Genomic DNA, 27,018 nt, shown 5'->3' on the forward strand with positions numbered 1-27,018 from the left:
TTACGCCTTCCGCAATCATGACGTAATGATCTGGGCCTCTGCAGAACCTCGCACGGTGAACGCAATAGCCCGAGAAGTTTTGTCAAAGGAGCTGTATGGGCGACTGATAGCCTGCTGGGCACGAGACAAGCTTCGCCTGCCTACCGCATTACATGGACAGAAAATTCAAATCTTCAAGCATCTCTCATGGGTGTGGCAGGATGAATTTATCCAGATGAGAAACAAGCAGCCGGGTCAGAGGTGGACACAACGAAACACCGTTCTTGTGGACGACAACGCAGGCAAAGCCGCCAGCGAACCATATAATCTCGTGCAGATTAGTGCTTTTGATGCAACCTCAGCCATGGCAGAGAGCGATGAGGTTCTTGGCCTGTTGATTGAGTATTTAGAAGTCCTGAAACATCAAGGCAATGTTAGCTCGTTCATTCGCCAACATCCGTTTGCAAGCAGCCAGTCGACAGCAACGGACGGTCGACAGTAGTTTTGTCACAATAGTCACAACAGTCACAACAGTCACAGCAAAATGCAGGAGTAGGGTTGAGTCAGAATAGTGCTTGATTCCTAGCTACAGACAAGGCAGCCATACCGTCTGTGATAGGCAAAATACAGATCTTTCAGGGGCTTTGTCCCATACACTATTGACACGGTGGAGGTCTTACTACTCCGAGATAGGCGTGGAACGTGACAAAATCAATGAACAGTACGCTGCAGGAAGTGGAACGGCGGCCATACAAAGTAATACCATTAAGATTACAGCTAGACGTGCAGATAGAAGCATAAAAATACATAAATAAAGGCGAGCGAGAACAAGCATTCGAGCCTGACGAAGACAGATACAGGACCGTAAACAGAGCAGCTTGGCAAGGCGCAGACTGGCTTCTGTGGTGGAGAGCGGGCAGCGCAACTGGAAGAGTCCGCACGCTCATGCCTTAGCCCGCGATGGTCACCCTCCCGCGTGAGCCTTTGCCTGATGCCTTCGTCTTCGCTGCAGCGCCGAGAGACCAGCTTTTCCTTGTAGCATCTGCGTCGAGAGGATCGCCGCGCGCGAAAAGTTCCACCGCTGGCGTAACTGCGGAACTGGCAAAGCGTGCTTGTACTCTTACACCATGCTGCAAAAGGACATAGAGCATCATCGTACTCTCTGGACTGATAGCAATGGTCTCATCCCCGGGCCGCTCCAAGATTGGGAAAATGCCGTGGCTGGTAGCTGATCGTTCGAGACCTTCCGCGGATGTGTCGAGCAAGCCGAGACGAAGCAGTCGCATGATGGTGGACGGGTTTGCTGTCGCAAAGGCGCCGCTCACACTCACCTTCGGAAGCCACTCTGATTCCCACGGCAGACAGCAACAGACGGAAGACTCCACCCAGTATGGCTGTAAAAGTCGTAGGTGAGCGGGGAAGTGGCTTTCTTTCCACGTGAAGGGCTGTAGTAGCGTGTCCCATCGCACGACATCGACTGACAAGCCAGTAAGATACAAAAACGAGGCCGATGTACTGAACTGTGAGTTGAACAGAAATTCCCACCCGAGTCCTGGCGCCGCAAGGTTGGCGGAGAGCCAGGCCGTTGCGGACGCAACCGTGTTAGCCGAAAGCGCCCACGTGCTACGTCCGGCCGCGAGCAGCGTCACAAAGTCATACATCTGCGACTGCATTGCCCATGCACTAGCGAGCGTCGAAGCCAGTGCCATGAATGGCCCACACGCGGTGAGTTGGCCGTACCCAGTCTCAGTTGATGTACGCTCCACCTCGGCACCAAGCCAGTCGGCGGTATGGAGTGGTTTGGGCAACGAAATAGTCGCACCGGCGACTAGCAGGCTAGGCCAAAGCATGGCGATCTGAAGCGCCTCGTTGGCTTGTTCCTGCAGACCAAACTTTTGCACATACATCTCGATGTAGTTCAAGACCAGCTCCGGCTTGCCAAAGAACAAAGGATCACGTTCAATGGAATACGCGTCCACGTCACAAAGGCAGACCATGCTAAATCTCTGGTCTAGATTGTACTGGCTGAACTGTGTCGCGGTGCCAGCAATCGATTCGAGCGACGTCTTGGTTGCGGAGATGGGAGCTTGGTTAAAGCAACAGTACGCCCAAAACTCCTGATAGTCGCTCGTGCCGCCCAGGACGTTGACGATTTCGGCGCCTGAATCCATCACATGCGCCGCCCACCCGGGTTGCGTGTTGACGTTGATGACAGTACCCACCGCAGGCTGGGGGTTTCGAGCCATGGTCACACCCTTTAGCGCCCCAGCTACGGAGTCAAAGTATAGAAAGTAAGCTTTGAGCAGCAAGGCGATGTGGTTGTCTCCAGCTGAAGCACCAAGAACGCGGCCCAGCAGAATGGACTGCGCGCTCTTGTCGTCGTCCAGCTGAAACATATGAGACCAAGCCCGAAGCATGCCCGGGTCAGGATAAGTGCCCAGCTTCGTCGCGAGACCTCTGCTGATACTAACGGGATACATCGCACCCGAGCTACGAGCGCGGATTATTCTTTTGGGAGATATTTCGTAGAGAAGGGGATATCCCTGCGAGTCAGGGATACCTTCAACAGGCAGACCAGGCAGCGCGACTCCTCGTCTGTCTGTCACGACCAAATTGACGGGGAAGAACAAGTCGTAAGCCGCGCCGGCAACGACATTTGTTGACTCAATGATACTCTTATCGATAACCTCTGCTTTACCGAAGCGCGCAGTGATAAAGCGCTTCAAGGACGGAAAGATTGGTGTACTCGCGTTGCGACTCGGCGTGGCTACCTCCTCGAAGTTGGAAAAGTGCGCCCTTCCACGCATCTCTTGGACTAGGCTTTCCACTGACTTGAGAAGCTTTGGCGCAGACCTGGCTGCGCTTGCGCTCGCCGGCGGGGGAGCATTGCTGGGAAATTCGTTTTCGGCTAGAGGTGCATTGGTCGAGAAGATGCTGTGCGGTCCTGTGATGATCGGTGCGTCATCACGCTGAGATTCTCCTCTATTGTCGGACTGTGCCGGTACGTCGTCGGTCATATGGACTTGAACCGGGATTTGTACGGTGGCTCTAGGTGCAGATCTGATAGGCTGTTCGGTTGGTGCCGTGGCCCCAGTGCGTCTCTGGCCGAAAGCCTCTTCCGTTGAAGTTTCTTCTCGGCGGCTCGGAGGCATATTTTCGGACTCAGCGCTCGACAAGTCGTGTTCCTCGCTACTGCTTGTATCAACCATGGTCGGCAAGAAAAACAACAAGAAAAAAAGGAATATGGTGTCCGTTTCGACGAATTCTAACTCCTACGTTGTGTTGATGTGAGCTGCAAGATTGGATCCAAGGCCACGCGTGGCTACTAACAGCTACGCGTCTGCTTGCCTTACGTAAGCCGCGCGCCTGCCGACGTCTTCCAGCCACCAGTTTAACAACCGCCGTACGACGTCCATGAAACGATGCGACAAGCGATAGCTAACCCAAGAATGCTTTACAGCTGCGAATGACTTGGGTAAATGTATCATGTCATGAATTCATCGACGCGCCCAGACACGCTTGCGCAATACCTCTTGCCGAAACGTCGCCATTTGGAAACCCTCGAAGACTTGAAGGCCATCATCGACGAGTCGATCCGCGAGATACAGCGACGTCCGAGTTTCCACAGCCTTGCAGTCTCCCACAGACGCCTGGTGCAGCCAAGCTATCCTACATTCATCAGATTCTCCGTCCTCCGCATTGCCCAGAGCAATTGCTCCGTGGACAGGGTTGTGGAGGCGGCCAGCAACTTTCATGGCTATGGAAACTGCAAAGCTACACATAATCTTCATTTTCCGATTCGATTGGCGATAAGTGACGGCCGAAACTGTCCATTACCCTGGCAAGGCTCTCGCAGCGTGCCGGATGTGCCTGGCTATCCGCTATTTTACACACCGATTGATAGCAAGCAGGTCAAGCCACGCCCGTCCGCCGCTCTGTTCTCTTTCAAGCGTAGCGCGGCCCGTGCGAATGCGGATACGCCAGGTCCAACTAGGAAGTCAGGCAAGGCGAACACCAAGTACGCAGTCGCAGAACAAGCCTGTGTAAACAGATCCTCTAGCACCGGCGATAACCATATTGCCTTGTTTGTCAAGGCTTATCTGGCATACTTCGATGCAATTGCTGCAGCCCTGGATGGCACTATACTGCGCCACAATGCCGACATCACACAGTTGTCAACACTGAATATAGCTGATCCGCGATTCTCAAGCCACGTTATCCGCAATTTGCCTTCATCTGAAATGGTAAATGTGTGTGGGCAACCGCGCAGGTATCAAGAGTTCTGGGCATACTGCTGTCTCCCTGCTCCTGCGGTCTTTGCATCAGCGCCTTCCATGGCACAAATCAATGCAACGGCTTTCAGCATGTATGAGTTGTTGGGCATGGAAATGACCTGCGTTTGCGACGTTCCTTTGAAATTATCTCCAAATGGACCATATTTTTACGCAAAGCCAAACCTGATTATTTCGTATATCGAGACCTACGCTCACCAAAACGGCATTCAAAACCAGCTCAATGAGGCATTACAGATCGCGATGCTTTGGCCATGCCTGTTACAAACCGATGCGCCCGTCACTTTACCAGCAGCACTTCATGCCACTGATTGGATCACCGAAAACTTCACTCCTCCAAATACCGATATCATAGAGATCGATACGCCATCAGAGGGACTGGTCTCCTCCAATCCAGCTGTTGTCTTGGCGTCTACTCTCGCTGGTGCTTGGGCTTTGCAGTCACAGCTCTATGATTTTATTGGCATCATTATATCGGATCGCCGGTGCTGGGACGTGGGACACTCGGATCTTGAACGCGCATCAAAGTGGCTGCAAAGCGTTGCTTCGGAACCTGGCGCTGGGTGGGATCTGCTATTTCGCCACCATTTCGAAACAACGCCATCGTTTCTGCAACTTACCGGCCTGGATACGGAATCCATCTCCTGGTTCGAGCTTCTATCCAGGTTTAGCTTGAAAGAATGGCGATATCCGGCACATTTGCGGTTGCTCCAGCCGTTCTGGACAGCAACGTCTGTATGCTGTCAGCTACCATGGGAGATTGCATGGCACCCAGACATCATCAGTTCGCAAGAACGTATCACTGCATCGCCGGTAACGATCATGAGCCTCATCCGCCTCGGGCTCCTTTGCTCTGACGGATGTCTCCAGTCATTCTCGCGAAAGATATTCCCTGCGTTGTCACTGCACGGTGTCGTGACCATTACAGCAACTAAAAGCTCTCATGCGCCGCTAGAACTGATATCTTCGTGTGGCCTGCGAGTCATCGCGGAGTTTGATTGTGAGTGTTCAACAAATTCCGGCAACGATAAAATACGAGCATCTGAAAAGATCTGGCACAAGCCTTTGTGGCCTGTTGGTGGACTGCTGCAGCATCTTTCTCTCCGTGATAGGTTACCAAATGCGATGGCCGCGACGGAACGGTGCTATGATACACCGGGGATGGCGAATCCCATTGCTGTCACAGCCGCTCAGCGTCGACTGGAGCAAGTAAAGAAGAATTTTGCACGAAGATCACACGAAAAGATGATAAACAACTCGAAGGAGCTGGACAAGTTTGGTCGTAACAGCTATACCCAAGCTAACCAGCTGGTTGAGTCGCCCACGGTCGTCTATACTCCAGCTGGTGTCGACATCGTGGAGCGTGCTTGGTGGTGCGTTCTGTATCTGCGCAGACTCCAAAATGCGAATCAAGAAAGTATGGCCAGCTTGAAGCGGGCGGTACGTGCCGCTGTGAGTTGTGTTAGCGACCTTCGCATTGAGCTCGAGCAGATGGCTGGCGTGTGTTGTGCGCTTAGCCTCCGGGTACCTTACATATTTTCCAGCCTGTCTTGCCTTCAGTACAGCCACGGTGGCGATGATGATCAAATGCTCCCCTGCTCTTTACACCTTAGCAACCAGGGTTGGAGTGTGGTTACAATTTTGGCCGGTACATCAAGTTCTCTTCCATATTCGTACATCGAGGGTGCTTGCGTTGACAACATGCCACTATCCGGGGGGGAGAAACGGTCAACATTGACTTCACTGGCGCCCGATCCACTCAGCAACGAACAAGAGTATTGCGCAGCGCGCTATAACTTATCAGCCAGAGTTAGGCTACTCGATGACGTCATACGGCGCTGGGACAAACACTTGTTGCCATCTGAGGATGTCATTATTGTGCACCAAGCTTTATTTCCCGGCATTGGCATTCCACGATTTTTAAGGGAAGACAATTCCAGATCATCTGTTTCCGCCGAGGAGCGCCATCCCGCTAAGGCAAGCGCGGGCACGGCAGTTATATTACACTTTCTTTCAAAACACGCACAAAGTGGATTCTTCGAAGTCCTACGGAAGTTCAAAGAGCAAAACGCTGGTGATGAAGAAGGCGGTGCACGTCTCTGGCCTCATCGTTCTCCACAAACCGCTGCCAAGAACAATGTATCCTCAGCAGGTCTGTTACTTATACTTGATCCCGGAAATGCGCAAGAGTTGTTGACAGTGTGGTTCCTGCGGCGCAACGTCGGCAATCACGCCGAATTTGTCACGTCTGTTGGCCTTTGGCTGTCAGCTGTAGACCTGTGCAGCAAGGCATGGTCCCGGCTGTTGGATACCGAGCTCTTGCTCAGAAATGAGGATACTTGGCTAGATCACACGAAGCAATGGCATGATCTATGGCGCAAAAACGGGCTGCAATACTGTAGTTGCCCTCAGTGCTGGACCCAGCTGCTATACATGCAATCGCTCTGGGGTCGTGGCGGGGTGGAAGTGAATTGGGAGCAAGAGATATCAAACAAATCCAAAGTACCGGATGATATTCTTGCTTTTACGGGCCAGCTATGGTCAGCAGAATATGCAACAAGTCTAATCCGAGGCGCCATCCGCGAAGTACTGGAGACGGCCTTGAGGCAGCTGCGTGTTGAATCTTTCGATGACTTCATGGACAACTCATTTGAGTGGCTCGTTCCCGGAACGCCTGCAGGGATGCAGTCCGCTTTCAGCCAGACAGATCTGAAAACGTTTTTGAAATCTAAATACGGCATCATTCCTCGCTCGACAAAGCGCTCGGTGATGGAGGCTATAAGTCGCGATAAAATCTTGCAGCAGCTGTCCTCGCGGCCACAGATAGTTGCAAAGCTGCATCAGAAGCTTAATGAGACCGGCGGCAAGGCGCGCGCTATATACGGGGTTACGATATGGCATTACATTTTTTCAAACTGGTTAATGGCACCGTTTGAGAAGGCGCTTACACACTCTGCTATCGACATCAATTTGCCAAATGCCGATTTCGTTAACCTGGAAGTTCGTCGCGCGCAGCAAGCGCTAAGAGGTGCTTGTTTCTCATCCTATGACTATCCCGACTTCAATTCTATGCACACACACTATCACATGGCCATCATATACGAGGAAGCCGCAGCCATTTTTCGCAGATCGACATGCTATGGCGCAATGGGGCAGCATGAAAGAGATTTAGTGTGTCGAGGTTATAAATGGTTGGAGGACTCTGTATTTACGCAGGTCTGTTTTCTTCCCGAATCAGACGAGTTTATTCATACAGTCGGTGGGTTGTACAGCGGCAATCGTGACACTACGCTAATCAATACCGTCCTCAATATTGCCTACGCGAAAGTGGTGGACATGTCCTGCCAAAATATGGCATTGAACCCCTCAGTTCAATGGCGTTTATGCCATGGAGATGACATTATAACTATACACGGCAGTTATGGAGCAGCAATTGGCTGGAATGCTGTAGCAGAGCGTGCTAAACTTAAAGGCCAAGAGAAGAAGCTCCTGGCTGATAGGGGCTATCACGAATACTTACGAATCTTGGGCTGCCCCGATGGCAAAATCAGAGGATCGCTCGCGCGAGTTGTGGCCAGCTTTGTCAACGGCAATTGGGAAACCGAACCCTCGTTTGGGGCAAATAGTCGGGTAACAGAGATACTGTCAGCAGTAGATGTCTTGCGCCGCAGAGGAATGCGTGAGGAGTTCGCAACTAAGCTATTGCAGCTATGCAAGCAGCGACTCGCTGAAAATCTTGCTGACCATAAAAACGACGCCGAGTCAACCAAACGCGCGGTTCTTAGTATCCCAATCCCTCTCAAGCGGGGAGGACTTGCCAAGTCGGCCAGCAATCCAGCCAGGCAAGCAGAAGCAAACACAATGTCGCTTACAATATACGCAGAGAACAAGCGGCGTGAGAGGCTGGACATTGAACGCAGGTTTAAGAGCTTGCCTGCCAACGTGACTGACCCGTACATGGGGCGACTCGTCGCGTCACTTCCGCCGGCACTTCAGTATCAAGAAGGGATGCATGCCAGACTCAAGGCGGCGCTGCAACGGTCCACGTACGGGTCTGAATTTCCCAGAAGGCTTCAGATTGAATTGAAGCAAACGCCTCAGTTGGTGGCCCTGCGCAGGAGGATGGAAGAAGCAGCGGAAAAGAGAGGTCTGTTTGAGAAACACGTCCTGGTCACAGACATTGGACGGCACATGCAAAAACACAAACTCTTTGCGACGACAATGCGGCGCATCAAGGCATTTTACACAGTTCTGTCTTCTCTTGACAATCTCGGCGGCTACAGAAAATCGCAGCTTGTGTCGTATCTGGTGGGAATGCCGGAGGCCACGGTCACGAGCGCGTTGTTGGTGGACGGCGCACTCGCCGCAGACTGGAGGCGAGCTGGGCGGCCGTCGGCAGCCGAGGTCGGAGCGTTGGAGAACGAGCTCGAAGTGTATCTAAGTGGAGGTGCAAACCTTCATATTGATGAGGAAGTGGTTGTGTTCGCTGATAACGGCCTGGGGGAAATTGTCCCAGTAAGATCACTGATGCTGTATTGAGTTCGATATCCATTTTAATATAAGTATGCCATCTGCGCGATACAGTGCTAGAACGGACGTCTTCCATTAATGCAGTTGCTCGGCTGACAACATCAGAAATGCGAACACGATACAAATGTGCACTGATCGTCTAATGCCTCATCGCCTGGGCCAAACGCCATGTGCGGGCCCTGCTTTCTGTAAGCGCTACCCTGCGTCTCTCGGATTCTCCACGCCGGTTCTGCCAGGATCTCATCTTGATCTCCACCGATTCTCCGGCCATCAATTCACTACAGTAGTTCGCCCAAGGACTACACAAACAAAATGCACGTTTTGCAGATGCATCACAATAGATTGGTTCAACGGCTGCTCGTCGGGGAGCACTACGTCCTCACCACAGGCTGAGTTGTAGAGACGGCGATAGTCCTCCTTCAGTCCTAGCCATTGCCTTTTCTCGTCCTCTGTAATGCTATGGCTTCGCCTTATGCAGCTGGCGACATCAGTGAGAAACTATCGGGGTTGGTCTGGTTCTAAATTGACGAAGTGTATTTCGATAATGTTGCGTAGCTGAATAATTGAATGCGAAAATAGGGCATCCGAAGGGCTTCGGACGTCGAAGAATTTCTTTGGCACAGAATCCGACTCGAAGATTACCCGCAGAGTTGTGCCAGAATCCGAGGTGCGGTCGAAAGCGGAAGTTTCAAGGCAATCGAATCTAGCACATAGACCCTGTTCAGAGGCTGAGAAAACAGTGATAGCACGGGCGATCGCACTCGACGGCCGAGGTCTCAACTCTCCACGTCGGTGAATATCGCCGGATCTGCCTGCGTTATTCGTCAAGCACGTTAACGACATTTCCAACGGCGGAGTCGGAATTGACCAAAATGACATGCGCAGTGGCCAGCCAAACGGTCAAAGGTTGCTGCTTTGGCGACTCTTGACGGTTGGCTGGTTAAGAAATACGGCAGAGCCGACTTTGTCACAATCCACGCCTATCACACAGTAATAAGACCGCCACCATATCAATAGTGTATGGGATTAAGCCCCTGACAGAGATGTCTTTCGTCTATAAAAGATATGATGGTTCTCTTATTTGTAGCTAGGAGTCAAGCACTGTTATGACTCGATACTCTACGCGTACTTTTCATTTTGACTGGTGTGACATCGAGTCTTCGAGGGTTTCCAAATGGCGACGTTTCGGCAAGAGGTATTGCGCAAGCGTGTCTGGGCGCGTCGATGAATTCATGACATGATACATTTACCCAAGTCATTCGCAGCTGTAAAGCATTCTTGGGTTAGCTATCGCTTGTCGCATCGTTTCATGGACGTCGTACGGCGGTTGTTAAACTGGTGGCTGGAAGACGTCGGCAGGCGCGCGGCTTACGTAAGGCAAGCAGACGCGTAGCTGTTAGTAGCCACGCGTGGCCTTGGATCCAATCTTGCAGCTCACATCAACACAACGTAGGAGTTAGAATTCGTCGAAACGGACACCATATTCCTTTTTTTCTTGTTGTTTTTCTTGCCGACCATGGTTGATACAAGCAGTAGCGAGGAACACGACTTGTCGAGCGCTGAGTCCGAAAATATGCCTCCGAGCCGCCGAGAAGAAACTTCAACGGAAGAGGCTTTCGGCCAGAGACGCACTGGGGCCACGGCACCAACCGAACAGCCTATCAGATCTGCACCTAGAGCCACCGTACAAATCCCGGTTCAAGTCCATATGACCGACGACGTACCGGCACAGTCCGACAATAGAGGAGAATCTCAGCGTGATGACGCACCGATCATCACAGGACCGCACAGCATCTTCTCGACCAATGCACCTCTAGCCGAAAACGAATTTCCCAGCAATGCTCCCCCGCCGGCGAGCGCAAGCGCAGCCAGGTCTGCGCCAAAGCTTCTCAAGTCAGTGGAAAGCCTAGTCCAAGAGATGCGTGGAAGGGCGCACTTTTCCAACTTCGAGGAGGTAGCCACGCCGAGTCGCAACGCGAGTACACCAATCTTTCCGTCCTTGAAGCGCTTTATCACTGCGCGCTTCGGTAAAGCAGAGGTTATCGATAAGAGTATCATTGAGTCAACAAATGTCGTTGCCGGCGCGGCTTACGACTTGTTCTTCCCCGTCAATTTGGTCGTGACAGACAGACGAGGAGTCGCGCTGCCTGGTCTGCCTGTTGAAGGTATCCCTGACTCGCAGGGATATCCCCTTCTCTACGAAATATCTCCCAAAAGAATAATCCGCGCTCGTAGCTCGGGTGCGATGTATCCCGTTAGTATCAGCAGAGGTCTCGCGACGAAGCTGGGCACTTATCCTGACCCGGGCATGCTTCGGGCTTGGTCTCATATGTTTCAGCTGGACGACGACAAGAGCGCGCAGTCCATTCTGCTGGGCCGCGTTCTTGGTGCTTCAGCTGGAGACAACCACATCGCCTTGCTGCTCAAAGCTTACTTTCTATACTTTGACTCCGTAGCTGGGGCGCTAAAGGGTGTGACCATGGCTCGAAACCCCCAGCCTGCGGTGGGTACTGTCATCAACGTCAACACGCAACCCGGGTGGGCGGCGCATGTGATGGATTCAGGCGCCGAAATCGTCAACGTCCTGGGCGGCACGAGCGACTATCAGGAGTTTTGGGCGTACTGTTGCTTTAACCAAGCTCCCATCTCCGCAACCAAGACGTCGCTCGAATCGATTGCTGGCACCGCGACACAGTTCAGCCAGTACAATCTAGACCAGAGATTTAGCATGGTCTGCCTTTGTGACGTGGACGCGTATTCCATTGAACGTGATCCTTTGTTCTTTGGCAAGCCGGAGCTGGTCTTGAACTACATCGAGATGTATGTGCAAAAGTTTGGTCTGCAGGAACAAGCCAACGAGGCGCTTCAGATCGCCATGCTTTGGCCTAGCCTGCTAGTCGCCGGTGCGACTATTTCGTTGCCCAAACCACTCCATACCGCCGACTGGCTTGGTGCCGAGGTGGAGCGTACATCAACTGAGACTGGGTACGGCCAACTCACCGCGTGTGGGCCATTCATGGCACTGGCTTCGACGCTCGCTAGTGCATGGGCAATGCAGTCGCAGATGTATGACTTTGTGACGCTGCTCGCGGCCGGACGTAGCACGTGGGCGCTTTCGGCTAACACGGTTGCGTCCGCAACGGCCTGGCTCTCCGCCAACCTTGCGGCGCCAGGACTCGGGTGGGAATTTCTGTTCAACTCACAGTTCAGTACATCGGCCTCGTTTTTGTATCTTACTGGCTTGTCAGTCGATGTCGTGCGATGGGACACGCTACTACAGCCCTTCACGTGGAAAGAAAGCCACTTCCCCGCTCACCTACGACTTTTACAGCCATACTGGGTGGAGTCTTCCGTCTGTTGCTGTCTGCCGTGGGAATCAGAGTGGCTTCCGAAGGTGAGTGTGAGCGGCGCCTTTGCGACAGCAAACCCGTCCACCATCATGCGACTGCTTCGTCTCGGCTTGCTCGACACATCCGCGGAAGGTCTCGAACGATCAGCTACCAGCCACGGCATTTTCCCAATCTTGGAGCGGCCCGGGGATGAGACCATTGCTATCAGTCCAGAGAGTACGATGATGCTCTATGTCCTTTTGCAGCATGGTGTAAGAGTACAAGCACGCTTTGCCAGTTCCGCAGTTACGCCAGCGGTGGAACTTTTCGCGCGCGGCGATCCTCTCGACGCAGATGCTACAAGGAAAAGCTGGTCTCTCGGCGCTGCAGCGAAGACGAAGGCATCAGGCAAAGGCTCACGCGGGAGGGTGACCATCGCGGGCTAAGGCATGAGCGTGCGGACTCTTCCAGTTGCGCTGCCCGCTCTCCACCACAGAAGCCAGTCTGCGCCTTGCCAAGCTGCTCTGTTTACGGTCCTGTATCTGTCTTCGTCAGGCTCGAATGCTTGTTCTCGCTCGCCTTTATTTATGTATTTTTATGCTTCTATCTGCACGTCTAGCTGTAATCTTAATGGTATTACTTTGTATGGCCGCCGTTCCACTTCCTGCAGCGTACTGTTCATTGATTTTGTCACGTTCCACGCCTATCTCGGAGTAGTAAGACCTCCACCGTGTCAATAGTGTATGGGACAAAGCCCCTGAAAGATCTGTATTTTGCCTATCACAGACGGTATGGCTGCCTTGTCTGTAGCTAGGAATCAAGCACTATTCTGACTCAACCCTACTCCTGCATTTTGCTGTGACTGTTGTGACTGTTGTGACTATTGTGACAAAACTACTGTCGACCGTCCGTTGCTGTCGACTGGCTGCTTGCAAACGGATGTTGGCGAATGAACGAGCTAACATTGCCTTGATGTTTCAGGACTTCTAAATACTCAATCAACAGGCCAAGAACCTCATCGCTCTCTGCCATGGCTGAGGTTGCATCAAAAGCACTAATCTGCACGAGATTATATGGTTCGCTGGCGGCTTTGCCTGCGTTGTCGTCCACAAGAACGGTGTTTCGTTGTGTCCACCTCTGACCCGGCTGCTTGTTTCTCATCTGGATAAATTCATCCTGCCACACCCATGAGAGATGCTTGAAGATTTGAATTTTCTGTCCATGTAATGCGGTAGGCAGGCGAAGCTTGTCTCGTGCCCAGCAGGCTATCAGTCGCCCATACAGCTCCTTTGACAAAACTTCTCGGGCTATTGCGTTCACCGTGCGAGGTTCTGCAGAGGCCCAGATCATTACGTCATGATTGCGGAAGGCGTAATCCAAAAATTGGGCAAGCCCAGGCCGTGAAGTATACGCTGTCAGGCTCGTAGACTTTTCGCGACATATGAGTGTGTGATTCAAGTCCAAAACCAGCAGAAGCCGCTGTGGTTCTGCAATCGGTTGGGTATCTTCGTACGCTGATTTAAAGTAGAATGGAGATGGCTGTGGTGACGGCAATGCTACCACTCGTCGTTGTTTCTCGCCACGTCTGTTCATTTGTCTTGAAAACGTATGTGTGATTGCAGCTTCGCGGTTAGATCGTCACGTCTGCCATGGATCTAGAGGCGCAGTCACGCTCACTCACAGAGTGTAGCTTGTAGTCACGTGGATGGCTGTCGTCAGGCGCGCCACGTTGGAGGCTAGTTATCTCAGCAAAGAGGCTGGGAGCAGGCTGGCAGGCAGGATTCTTTTGATGCGTATGTTTCTACACGATATCGGGCGATGTATATAGCCCTTTAATAGACGCGATAGAGGCTCAAGTCCTCATTCAAATTGACTCTCGGATGGAAGCGTCATCTGTCTACGAATTCTCCAATTCAACCTTTATTGCCAATTCATGTCAAGTGGGTGGTGATGGTACTTCCTCTCTACCAAAGAATGGCTGCCTCAGGCACCACTTGGTACCTCCCCTCAACTCGTCAAAGGAGCGTAATTGCTTCTTCAGCATGTTGCCCAAGCCCTGCCAGCAAAAATGTCCGGTTCTCAGCACCTTTTCTCGACTATAGACGAGTTGAGCCAGATAATAGTTCAGATAAGAAATCTAATGTGGAGATAACCGAAGTAGTGACAACCGGCGGGCAACCATCTGCGCATCGCTTCTGAGACTTGGCGTGCCCGAGTTGCAAGCGACAGCAACGGGCTTAACGAAGGCTTCTGCAAAATGCCGCTTTGAAACTGCATCGCACTCAAATAGATCAAGTCTGGGACCCCTCATTAATGGCAGGGGATACACATTGCCACTTACCTCACCATAGCTACGTGCCTAATTACGCGTGGATGTGCATCTGGTTGCGAGTGTTGTCCAACTGCTTCGGAAGCTACGCCATAGCAAACAAACCTCAAGAGCCAAAAGGTACCAAGCTCGCGACGTCATATTAGTAGCACAATCAATTATCATCGACGAAAGACAAAAGGTAATTTAGAGACAGCGCAAAGCCCTGCAAACTCTTCAAGAGCTGAAATCGGTTTACGGCGCGGATGGGCTAAGAATGAGTGCTTAGTGTCAACTGATGTGGAGCTGTACGAGGGTGCCCCCCAGATCCTCGAGGTCGGGATAGCATGGACCTCAGGCTCGAGAACACTGAAGCCTGGACAAAACGTCGCTTCGCGCCACTTGGTAAAAGGAGTGAAGATCAGTACCATCTCAGAAGGGGACGATTCGTTCCGGACAACAAAGACAAGTACAACTTCGGACGAAGCGAGGCCATTGCTTTACAAAATCTTCCACGTTGTCTGCATCAAGCATTTTCCAGACTCGGTGCTCTCTATACGGACCTTGGCATCCTCAAATTGCTTGAACAGCATGTCCATGTTCCACAGCACCCGGTCTGTCGATGCCCACTCCATTCGCTGCTCCACGGTCGCTTGGTAGAACTGCTGCAAACTTCATGCGTCGTTTTGAGCTTCTTCCAGCTCGCCGTGGTGCCGGGAAGGAAGATGGATATGGCGGCGTCTTGGCAGATGGCGGCTTCGAGCAGCATGACCAGAAGTTCCATCGTGCAACGTTGTCAAGCCCCAATGCCTTCCCCGTGATGCCAGCCCACGCGCCACTGTGGATAGTTGAGTTGCGAATGAAGACGGCAATGCTGTGCATTTTGCCTAAAGCCCCCCATGCTCAGCCATCCATCAGCATCCAGCCTCCTCTTGGATTGGCTGCGGGGTCTTTGCTACGCACTTCCCGAATGGATGCCGTCCTGCAGCGCACCGGCAATAGTTGCGTCGTTTACCTCGACTTGCCCCTCCTCCGTGGTCGCTTCCGGGGCCCTTTTGCTGCTTGCGAAGAGGAACGCTTGAAGCGAGAGCTTGATTATGTGGTCGGCCCATCGCGTCCCAGAGGCCACTGGATCAAACACAACGCCATGTTCCCGCAGTAGCTCTTCGGCGAGTTGGCGGAAGGCAGGTGTCGATTTTGACATCATTGTCGCCTGTGAGATAGCCGAGCGGGTGGGTGAGATCGAACTTCTGCATGACACCCATCAAGTGAGGCGTCATAGCCGCGCGGGTACGGGACCGGCGGAGTTTGGAGGCCCGAGCAGCGCCTTGCGAGGCAATTACGCTTCGTCGACCCACTGCGCATGGATGGCAATGGATGACTTGCGCTGAGGAGAAGACCACACGTCCATGGAATTATGGACGAGGCTCTGAGCAGACAGCAGCCGCCTCTTGACCGACTGCTCATGCGCGGTGTGTGCGGCCCCCAGGTCAGCGGCGACGGCACCCCCAGAGCCAACCAGAAACCCATCCACCGCGGTATGGATGGACAACAGTAGAGCCTGGTACTCTGGCTACATCGCAAAATTGAGCGGCAAGTGCCTACGTACAGCCATCAGCATCTGAGCTTCTCGGAACGTGTCAGCATTGACTGCCCCACGCAACGCGTTCGTCGCCCTGTCCCCATCTTGCCGTGCCTGTATTGCTGTCGTCCTTGCGTACGCATTTTCGATAGCCAGCTGGCGTTTGCTCTGCGGCACTGACTCCTCTCTTACTACCACGTGATGTGCGTTCTCAAGGTAGTAGCGGGCATTGTCAGATATATGCGTTGGCCAAGGCAGGTTGTGACAACACTTGTTGTGATGCAGTACCTCGCCGGCTTTCTTGTATGGCTCATCTCCTTTGGCTTCCTGAAAATGATCCCATGTTAGAACGGCCCGCAGCTTTCTCCTCTTGGCTGGATGCTGGCATGGGGAAAACTTGGGCTCGCATAGTGAGCTGGCGACCTGCGAAACGCTGTCGGAAGGCAAGAGGGACAAAATTCAAGACGCGGCTGCGCATAGGGACATCGTTATTGGGATATCTAGGCATCCTTCGACGCCGTGCATGCTAGTAACGCTCGCAATTGCATTAGAGCCACTATCTGATCACCAGGTCACCAAATTGTTAGTAAGGCACGCTTCAATATTAGTGGTTCATCATATAGACCCCTCTTGCCACAAATGTTTCAATCATGTTTTCCAGCATATCTTGAAAGAAACACGTGGCTCTGTGGCCCTGAAGCTCTTCCGGTGCACTCGGGGTGTGACTTACCATCTAACAACAACTCAGAATCGTAAGAAGAGCTCCCGGGTCCATTTGATCCGTCGTTCTCGTAGAGAAAAATGACTGTAACCGGCAAGCCGCTTGCGCGGTAGCTGTGCCGCCGAGCTTCTAGAACCTTCCACATGCTCGAAGCTATAGAAGTGCTGTTCTGCTCTCGTATAGTTGATTCATTTTCTTTCCTTTTCATCTTAATAGTAAACAACACAGGAACTGGATACTTGAATCAACTCACTAGTATCTTTTCACAATAACGCTTACAGGCTTTGACGACGTCGACAAGATTGCTCGCGTATGCATTCTCAGAATAATCTAAAGCGACTGCGGGCGACATTTTGACACCGAGCAGACTTTGGATAGCTACCGCCAAGTCTCTCATACTGACCTCGAAAGCTTCTTTAGCGTAAGGGTCTTGGAACATGGCAAAGCTAACTAGCAGCGCCAATACAAATCTGCGGCTTAAGAGGCGTTTCTGTGGGACAATGCAGGCAAAACAGCATTTGAAACGATATCAATAGTACAAGCCTCGCCCAAATAAAAATAACTTTAGGTTAGAGCTGTACACAGTTCACAACACACTTGTGGTTGAACGGTCAGAGAGGCAGGAAACCGAGCTCCTAAAACCACCAGTGGAAGATTTGCACATAGTTTCGAGAAGCACTTTAAAAGCACCCAAAATGCATAAACCACAGTTTCAGCTAGCATCGATTCGAACAACACTTTCTGGGAAACTTGCGCTGCAATACCATTTTGAGGTACGCTTATTATGAAGAGGGTACACAAAACGATGATTTGGACTCCATTCTGCATCAAATGAGTAACATATCTTTGACATCAACTTCAGAGAAGCAAGGTGGCAGTATCGCTGATTTGAAATCGACGAGAAAGCCAAAAGGAACAAGCTTGTTCGTACCGTAAATCTGGTTCCGTTGTACACCATGACTTATTGCCGGGAATACATGGCAGTAGAACATTGCATGTTCAGCATCTTTTCGAACAATGGAAGCCGCAGCAGCAAATGTCACTACAGAATCTGGTAATGAACCGAACGGAAATTAAAGCCACGCTAAGTTTCAACAATGAGCATAGCTCTGTGGCGGTCCACTGAAATGGGCGGGTGAAAAGTCTACGGTCTTTCCAATCAATAAAACATCGATTGAAGTTGTCTGGGGGGCTCTTGCACATTGCACAATCGTGAAAGTCCCAATGATCGAAGTCAACACTGCGGCTTGCCAAGCTTGGACAGAGAGGATGGCGGGGCGGACCGAGCTGCTTCAAAGACCCTCATCTTCAGGTATTTGATTCAAGGAACCTGAAATGACGTCTTATATGGCTTTTTGTATCGAATAACAATCCATACATCTTATTTGCCGGGTTTTAAGGATGATCGTACTCAGCGAGTTTGCCTGCCTGCATCTCGCCCACAATCGACGTGAGTTCTAAAACGGAATGTATGAGACGATGCTACACAGAGAAATCAACCTATTTTGGCAGAAATGGCGGTGCTAAAATTAGCGTCAGGCAGAGCTCTCCAATTCAGCTACTCAAGAAAGTTTGGCAGACTGCATAAGAAAAGACCCTTTCGCATGGACTTAATTCGACTGATGATCGAAATAACAGAACGAGAGCTTCGCGAAATATGTCGTTCTATGAAAACAGTTCAGCAAGTTTTTGATCAGATATGGCGTGAGTTCGAGCTAAGAGAAAGCAGAATGAACGCCAGTTACAGAAGGAAAAGAAATGGGGACAGTATTAACAACGCTACGTCCAAAGTCATAAAATATGAAAGTATGTCCGACATTGCAAAGGATCAGAATTTACAGGCAAACGATATAATTCCCAAGGATAGCTCGCCTACGACGATTCATTGTGCAAACAAGAACGACCCAATTCAGAGCAGTCCACCCGTCACGATGACCCGTTCGCCTCCGCAAGCTCAAAAATGGGCTGAGTTCACAAATCGACATAAAACATCGGTCAATGACAAGCAGCATCATGTCATTGATCCTAGAGGGCTGAGTCGCGACGAGCTTATAGCAGTGCTCAAGAGCTTCAATGAAACCAATCGCTTTCTGTCAAGCGAGGGTGAAAGTAGTATCTTCGCCGCATGGTTTGAAGCAATATTGCAAGAAAAGTATACTTGGCGGGCCGCCAGAAAGCTGATAAGTTTACACGATGTCAAGAAGTTTACGGGAGATGACACAGCGAGGCAGTCGATCACGACATGCTTCTATACTTTGCAAAAGAATTTCCGGCAATATCTCAAAAACGTCTAGAAGGGTGTACATGATACCTAAGAGTAGAATCTACAGAAATTGACTGATGAAAGTTCACAAGGAAGGTGAATTGCGCCAAGAAAGTGTCAGAGATGACGCGGCCAGCACAACGGGGGTGAAGAAATAGTTCGCAGACAACTAGCAGGTTGCTCGCAATAATAGCTGTGTTGTTCACTGGAGAACCTCCCGCTAGGTTCTCGCTTAGGCTCGCTTCTTATTGTGCTATGGCAAAAACACAATGACGTCTTGCTTTGGCGCAAGCGTTTCTAATCAAACTGAAGTACTTTTCTGAAGAGACAAAACATTATCATTATCAAAAAAAGAATTATACACGGATCTTCTGATTTTCTTGCCATCACAAAGAGTCACACGGCCTACTGTAGGTAACATCTACCTCAGCAGGTGTGGAATGGATTTGAGGCGGGTTTTTCAGGGATGATGTGGCTAGCACGAAGAAAGTGAAGACGTAGATCGCGAATAGATAGCTGATAGCTCGCAATAATGATCATATTGTTCACACTGACTAGAAGAGAGTCCCCTCCCGGCCCTCTCGCGGGCCCCTCGCCGTCTTATTGCGATTGTCTAGCACGTGACACGGGATGTGCAGTGGCAGGGTTGATGTTGTGCAGTCAAAGGTAAACCTGTGAATTGCTTTGTTCAACAAAAGCCTGGTCTGCCTAATATTCGATGCAGCTGAGCAAACGTGGCATATTTGGGCACTTATTCAAGTAGGAGTTTAACTATGGCGCCGGTGGCGTGTTGAGCCTCTAGTTGATGACGGTGGGTCGGCGCCGCTCTACAAACTGGGCTATGCTCGGCAAGGAGCAAGGCCTCCCCGCAGGGCTGCAGCATGATTTTAGATTGATAAACTCCTCGAGCCTTTGCATGTAATTATTGCATCGCCCCTCCAAAAGCTGATCGCAAAATGGGTCCTGACATTGTACTGCGGCGTCAAATCGGAACCAAGCAGCAGCTAGGTCGCATTGCCGGCGGCTCTGCGGGCTCTGCGGGCTCTGCGGGGAGGTCCCGTGCCTTGTGGGGGCCATCAATGGTTGCTCAAACATGAATTTTACGAGAAAAGCTCGCGGCTGGGTGCCAAACTTCCACCTGGAAAATCGTTCTCTACTCGGGGTCAAAAACAATACCGCGTTGCGACTGCAGTGGACTGGACGCATGCATTTTCAGGAACCTTCTGATGTTGCTTGTTTCGAATCGGTTTAGGACATCCGATTCGGTTCGGCGTGCGCAAGCAGACACTGGAATCTTTGCTAGGTCTGCGCGTGTCATACAATGCACACCCCGCTTCGATACGTCTTCAAAGCGAAAGTACCAATGGGAGCGACTAGTAGACGAAATTGTAGCGGTTCTATGGCTCTAGAGTGGCTGTGGTGCAAACGGCAATGCGCGTCCATCTCATTGATAGCCCCGTACTTGTAATATGCATATAGATCATCTGCTGTAGTTTGGGAAGGAGGGGCGGACAGAGAGTGAGCTTCAACGTGATAGACCAATCGCGCTCCTGCTCTTGGTTTTCTTTATGTAAAAAAGACTCTGAGCTTTTCGAGAGACGAGAAAAGCTAGCCCGCTAAACCACAGCCGATGCTGCTCAGCAGCATGCTAGCCAAGCAAAAAGCGCCGCCCGACTTCGATCCAGAGTACAATCTCCGCCGGGTCCTCCGTGTCGCCTCCTGGCTCCAGGAAAGGTAAGGCTGAGAGCGTGTTGAGTGTTCTTGCGAACGAAATTTCCGGCGCCGAGCTAAAAGTAAAAGACTCACTCAGCATAAGGTAACAGAAACTACCAGGTTCTTTTACCAGTTGACAGAGCTTTGCCTATTGCTGACATGGCAGATGCACCGGTCTTGGCTGGTGGTAATCGAGGAGTGAATCTGTGGGTCTCACTTAGTCGGTTCTTCCTTGGCAAGCTGGGTCTGGCAGCGAGCTTTTCGTTTTGCTGCAAGGACGCTTTGCTGGGGTGTAGATAGATGGTGGCAACGCTTCATCGTAGATCCTCCCCTGAATTTTTTTTTTGGCGCTTTGACGCAAAGTCGCCGTTGCTCTTCTGCCCGTACAGACTGACAGCGAGTAAGTTTCCATTGCCACGAAAAAGTGATATATGGAGCCTCAAACTAGCGGCAACGCTCTCCGTCGTCTACGTAGTATGGTAAGACACTGCCAATTTTGAGCTAGTTATGGAGGGGGTGTCTAGCAGGGAAGCGTGGGGTTAGGGGCCTCAGCTTGGCTGGCCTCGTTCTTTTCCGCCCATACGGGCATGGCCCAATGTACACCGTGCTATCAATAGTTTTCCCGCGAGGGTTCCCCAAATCCCTTCTAGATTAACAGAAAATATGGTTGGTACGATATGTACTCTGGACGAAATTACACCTGAGACATTCATTCATTCATTGTTTTATTACGTCCGGTGGCTTCCAGCCAATAGGGCTCACTAGCTAATGCCTCGGTACATGTTTGACTGTTTGCATCATCCCTTCCACTTTATCCCTGTCATTCTTTGATCGCCTCCGCGTAATCTTTCCATCCCATCTGCCCACCATCCGCGTTATTTATTATCGGCGACTAACTAGCTTGAGGGCTATTCCCCAAGTGTTCGGAGTCCTATCTACAGCGACCGAAGCGTCGCTAGTCATGCTTGCTGTGAATGTGGCTTCCTGGTATGATGAAAAGCCTGTTGTAGCTATGTTCGTTGTCAGTTATCGAAGCGCCCTGTGGCAAGTGTAACCTGCATCGTCACCCGAACTGCGCCCATGTTTGCTTTCCATCTCGGTCCGTCTAATGCTAACTTTCCTCCATATCGGAAGGACAAATCATTCCACCTCGGAGTCGTGCATACTCATAACTCTTTTCGCTGTTCATCCCATTGCGAGCATAGTAAAAGAAAATGCTCCACCGTTTCTCTCGCATGCATGCGCATTGCTTGGAGGGCACTGCCTTGATACGGTGGAGATAGCCGTTCACTCTTGCCATGTCTGTCCTTAATTGAGCAAGCGTTGAGCGCTCCGCCAATGACCATTCCTGATAAAGCTCACGTGTGTGGCTCCCGGGCAGCGCCACAACAATTTTGTTGGAGAATCGTCCTACCCTTTCGGGTATTTTTCGTTCACCTCTGAGTTTCATTCGTTCGTTGTTCGGCGTTGTAGCCTCCATGCCTGGGAACGGAGCCTCAGGTAGTGCGCCCTTGCTGAGTTGCAGCCTTTGCTTGTCTTTTGGCCGCTTGCAACATCCTGTTCCTGTCCGGCGAGTCCTATCCTACACCAATAGTGTTTGTTTTGCCGGACAGCTCCACTACCGATTCGTAGATGCATTTGATAAATTATTGTCCCGATTGTTGATAGGGCCGACTCAGCGCTGCCACCGCTCTCCGGTTGCGCGAGAAGATGGCGATGTTTTGTCGATTGCTGTCGGGTAGATTTCGTTACGCATATGCTATGGCGGCCAACTCGCCTGAGTTGGGTTCTGTTCTGTCCTTTTCCCAAGCGTAAAAGAGAAAGCCTTCCGCTTCGGCTAGTTGCGTGCCGTATTCTTGCTCTGAATGACTCCACCAACCCTCACCATGCCGTTCCTCGCCGAGCTGGTCACAGCAACAGCTAGCATCCGCCCTGCGCTAGTGGCATTTGACGGCGCAGGCGCCATGCCGTTGGGCGTATGGTCCAAAGATTCGTGCAATTTTTCTGAGATTTATTCCACCATCTTTCTGATCTAGAATCACAAGGTATGGTAAACCCTGTGGTGTAGATGAAAGATGAGAGCGACGCGGGGAGGGACAAATTTGATTTGATTTGATTGGCGCGTGTTTCCACGTAACAAAGGAAATATTACAGATGGTTTTACAAGCAGTTGGAGCTGCTTAGGCGATTCGTTCGTCTCTTAGTCGCCAGCTAAGAGCGCCTTCCGTACCCTAGTATCGCTTGTTGATCTTCGAATAATAGAAGTCAGCAAGCTTTACGTAGGTTTGGAAGGATCTACCTAGGTATCTCCGTATCGCAGCTGCAGGCTCGGGGGTTAGCCGAGGCCTGAGGCTGTGGGGGATCTTCCTGCAGTAGAAAAGATGAGTTGGAGACTTCCGGCGCCCACATGGGCAGTTGATCACGGCGTCTTCGTGATTGAAGCGCTCGTGGTAGTCGGCGAAGTCTCCGTGGTGTGTCCTCGCGGCTAGGAGATATCCTAGCTGCCGTCGTTGAAGTGTCAGCTCGGGGAGCTTCTTCAGTTCCGCTTTCAGTTGGAGTCCGTGATAACTCTCGCGGTCAACTGTGTCCCACCAGCGCTGAAAAGCAATGGGGAGTAATCTTCGCATTTGGCGCTTGCAGTGGGAGACTGTCGGGAGATTGTCTCCTACCGGCATTTTTGCCCCTTCCTTAGCGAGCTGGTCGGCCAGCTCATTACCTTCGATTCCGGTGTGCCCTGGGCACCATCGTACACGAATCATGCCCGGGTGGGCATCGCCTGTCTTCTGGAACTGGCGGAACGCCAATTGTGACGATGGCGGCGCCGTCGCGCCTATGCAGTCGATCACAGAGGTGTTGTCGATGCAAACTGTGATCCCTTCCCCTGGGCGCTGACGCGCAAGAGCAGCGCGGAGGCCTTCCACGGCGCCTTTGATCTCTGCATCAAACACTTCGCCCTTGCCAATCTGGCCACATCCTTGTGCAATGAGCTGCTGCCGCCGGTAGACAACATATCCAAAGCCTGCTGTATCTTGTTCAGTTTTGGAGCCATCACTATAGACAACCATGCCCGTCTGGGTCTGGCTCCATTCCCGAATTCGTTCCGCTTGGCGTTCCTTTGTTGGGCGACGTTCTCTGTCTTCTGTCCAGATGGCGCTGGAGAAACGCTTGGGAATTAGGCGCGGCCGCTCTGCCGCTGGTGCCAGAGCGGCGTTGCGGAAGAGCCTGATGCTTTTCATCGCTGTTCGCCGTGTCGTGGCCGCATCGGGATGTGTGGCATGCTGGATCTCATGCTCTTGCTGCACGATACGGTGGACAAGCGGATGGTTGACGTCAAGACGTGCCCAGCGGTTCGCATTTCGCATCGCAAGCTGCTCAAGCAGTACTTCTGCTGGCGGGATGCCAGCTTCCTTCCACAGTGTAGTCTTCGGCGTTGTCTTCCACGAGGGTAGGATCATTCGGCAGGCCGCTGTTAGTGTTTTCTGGATTATCCCAAGATGGCCCTTTAACACTCGCTCCGAACCTGGATACCAGACGTCCACTCCGTAGAAAAGAGTTGGCATAACCACTGCTAACACGGCTTTTCTCGCTGCAGCGGCTGAGATGCCACGGATGGTGTTGCTCATGCTTCGAAGGTGGTAGATGATGCTCTTAGCTTTCTGTGCCCACTTCGTAATGTGAACCGTGAAGTTCAGGCGCGCGTCGAACCAGATGCCGAGCCATCGCAATGCTGGTTTTGGTAGGACCGTCCGATCTTGATGCTGGATGGGCGGTAGGTTGCCTCGCTTTTCGTTCGCAAAGTGAATCACTTCTGTCTTCTTAACGTCGAAGGCGAAGCCTTCTCTCCTGCCCCATTCCTCCATCGCGGCAATTGCGGCATTCGCTTGGGTGGTAGTTTCGTCCAGCGTGTCTCCAACGAAGAGCATGGCGGTGTCATCGGCATAGCCATATCGTTGCGTAGCGCCAGGGAGCATGTAGAGTGCCGCTGTCGCTAGCAGATATAGGATCGGCGAGAGAGGGGAGCCTTGCGGGATGCCACAAAGGAGCTCCAGTGCTTCCGCGGTGGCGTCCTCAAAGCGGACGCTTGCTAGTCTGTGTGCGAGGAACATCGCAAGCCAGCGGATGAGGAAATCCGGCCAACCTTGCTTGCGTAGCTGTAGTATGAGCCTATGTCGCAGTATGGCGTCAAAAGCCCCTTCTACATCCATTGTCACTAGCGTGGCGACTTTCTTCTGCTTCCTTCTCCGTCGTGCTTGCTCCACGTCATGTGTTAGCGCAGCAGCAATGTCAGTAGCACTCCGTTGGGGCAGAGCGCCCGCTTGGTTCGGGTGTAGTATCTTGTGCTTGATGGCTAGATAAGACATTCGTTTAGCAATAATGCGTTCCATGCCCTTGCCTAAGCAGGAGAGTAGAGAGATCGGTCGCCATGCCGATGGGTCCGTGAGGTCCCGTTTATTCGGTTTTGGTATCATCACCACCTCAGCTGTGCGCCATGCGCTCGGGCAGTAGCCTTGCTGTAAGCACGCATTGTAGATGTTTGTGACGAGATGTCCTATTGTTGGCCAGAGTGTCTGGAGCATGTTCACTGTGATGCCGTCAGCGCCAGGCGAGGTGTTACCGGTGCTGAGGAGCCCAAAACGGGCTTCCTCGTAGGAGATCTGGCGGTCGAATGGGATTGAGGTTTTTGGTGTGACAGGGTGAGACCAAGGGTCTGCAATATCATCGTTAGCTGTACGACGTGCTAGTTTCGCCTGGCCTAGGGCTCGAGCTTTATCCTTGTTGGTTGAGAAGATCTGCCCGTCCACCTGAATCGGAGGTGGGGAAATCCGCTGCCGAGGCTTCAGCCAGCGTGTGACTTTGTAGACGTCACCCGGCGCTGTAATGTTTGCTATAATTCCACGCCAGAAGTCCCGCTGGACACGGCGAACCGTTCTCTTGAAGCAAACGCGCGCGCGCTGCGTCTCCTCGCCCGTAGGGTTCTCAGTCGTGCGCCAGAGCACTCGGAAGTCTAGTAGTGAATTCGCACACTCTTCGTTCCACCAGGGATTCTTGCCAGCCTTGTGGTTACTTTGTCGATGGCCGCAGGTGCGGATCGCCCTCTCGATAATGTTCGAGAGTGCAGATGCTGTTTGTTCGATGCTCTCGTGGCTATCAAGTGATGGGTGGAGTAGGGTGAACGCTGTCTTGACCTGGGTGACAAAGTTCTCCATTTCTTCGCCCAATGAGACTTTGTATCTGCTTATAACGCGCTGGGGGACCTCTGCTGCCAGTACTTCGATACACACGGTGTAGTGTAGTGAGCCTGTTGTTAGATACTCTTCCACTACTGCGGCGGCTTGGTCGATATTCGAGAATGCTAGGTCTATTGTGGTTGCGCATCTGTGTGGTGTTGACCGGGTTGTGTCTGTGTCCGGTTCGTTGAGAAGGAGAAGACCTTGCTCTTCTGCCCATTCAGCGAGTTTTGTGCCGCATCTTGAGCTCGGTCGGTCTGTTCTCCAGTGGAGGTGATGGGCATTCATGTCCCCAGCGACGATAGTGTTCGTAGGGGCGTTCCATTGTGTGATGGCCGTGATAGTTTCGGTGACTTGAGGATCATTGTATACGTTCAAGATAGTAGTGCCGTTTACTACCACCCACAATAGGTCGCGACTGTGGAATACCGTGAGTTGTTCAGGATGTATGTTATGATGCTTCCGGACGTAGGTGAGCACTCGTGGGCGTGTCGCTCGAGAGTTCCAATACGAGACAGGGGAGAAGCAGAGGAATCCAGGGTGATCTGGTACTCGGCAAAGGTCCTTTTTCTCGTTGTAAGAGGAGTGTGGTTCCTGCAGTAGGACCACGTTGTAGTCTTTTTCGTATGCTAGCTGAAGGGCTGCTTGATGTGCAGGTTCGCTCTTGTCAACGTTCGCCTGGAATAGGCGGAGTGATATGGGTTTCTTATGTCCTGGCATGGTTTGACTATTGACTATTACGTCCGTTGGCGCCCTAGGGTAGGCTTTTGGACATGCTATCGAGCCTTCTACGGACTAATGTACTGGGTACAGTCGTACCCGCTAAGTGGGCCCCTAACAGAACGCGTGCCGCGCCCATGTTCTCACTAGTTGCCCCTGGACTACTCTTCCTGTCATCATCCTCCAGCTGTAGCAGTGTCAGGCCGAATGGCTATTGTCTGTCGGGATCGATACCCGTCAGCGGGATCACGATGATGATGGTGCTGGCTGACGCGACCGCGGTTGCCGCCGCGGTCACATCACGCTAACAACTATTGTCGGCTGGTCTTTGTACGGGGACCAGCAGGAGCTAG

The 27,018-nt window shown here is 51.9% G+C and overlaps 4 protein-coding genes across 5 annotated transcripts; 3 read left to right on the forward strand and 1 right to left on the reverse strand.

Annotated features, from left to right (window-relative positions):
• Window positions 1–929: 929 nt before the first annotated feature.
• On the reverse strand, window positions 930–3,188 carry LMH87_007722 (uncharacterized protein; the record flags this gene model as incomplete). Of its 2 annotated transcripts, none has more annotated exons than XM_056194854.1 (1): window positions 930–3,188. In XM_056194854.1, the coding sequence occupies one exon, from the start codon at window positions 3,186–3,188 to the stop codon at window positions 930–932; it is 2,259 nt and encodes a 752-aa protein (XP_056047879.1). The 2 variants fall into 2 exon arrangements, with proteins under 2 accessions (XP_056047879.1, XP_056047878.1); XM_056194853.1 differs by having other exon boundaries at window positions 930–2,996.
• A 270-nt stretch (window positions 3,189–3,458) lies between these two features.
• Window positions 3,459–5,484, forward strand: LMH87_007723 (uncharacterized protein; the record flags this gene model as incomplete). Its single annotated transcript, XM_056194967.1, has 3 exons — window positions 3,459–5,084; window positions 5,142–5,271; window positions 5,384–5,484. The coding sequence occupies 3 exons, from the start codon at window positions 3,459–3,461 to the stop codon at window positions 5,482–5,484; spliced, it is 1,857 nt and encodes a 618-aa protein (XP_056047880.1).
• Window positions 5,485–6,704: 1,220 nt separating this feature from the next.
• Window positions 6,705–8,810, forward strand: LMH87_007724 (uncharacterized protein; the record flags this gene model as incomplete). Its single annotated transcript, XM_056195083.1, has 1 exon — window positions 6,705–8,810. One exon carries the CDS (start codon window positions 6,705–6,707, stop codon window positions 8,808–8,810), a length of 2,106 nt encoding a protein of 701 aa, XP_056047881.1.
• Window positions 8,811–10,317: 1,507 nt separating this feature from the next.
• Window positions 10,318–12,576, forward strand: LMH87_007725 (uncharacterized protein; the record flags this gene model as incomplete). Its single annotated transcript, XM_056195198.1, has 1 exon — window positions 10,318–12,576. One exon carries the CDS (start codon window positions 10,318–10,320, stop codon window positions 12,574–12,576), a length of 2,259 nt encoding a protein of 752 aa, XP_056047882.1.
• Window positions 12,577–27,018: the final 14,442 nt, after the last annotated feature.

The sequence above is a fragment of the Akanthomyces muscarius genome, assembly GCF_028009165.1.
Source record: "Akanthomyces muscarius strain Ve6 chromosome Unknown contig_13, whole genome shotgun sequence".
NCBI classification, from domain to species: Eukaryota; Fungi; Ascomycota; class Sordariomycetes; order Hypocreales; family Cordycipitaceae; genus Akanthomyces; species Akanthomyces muscarius.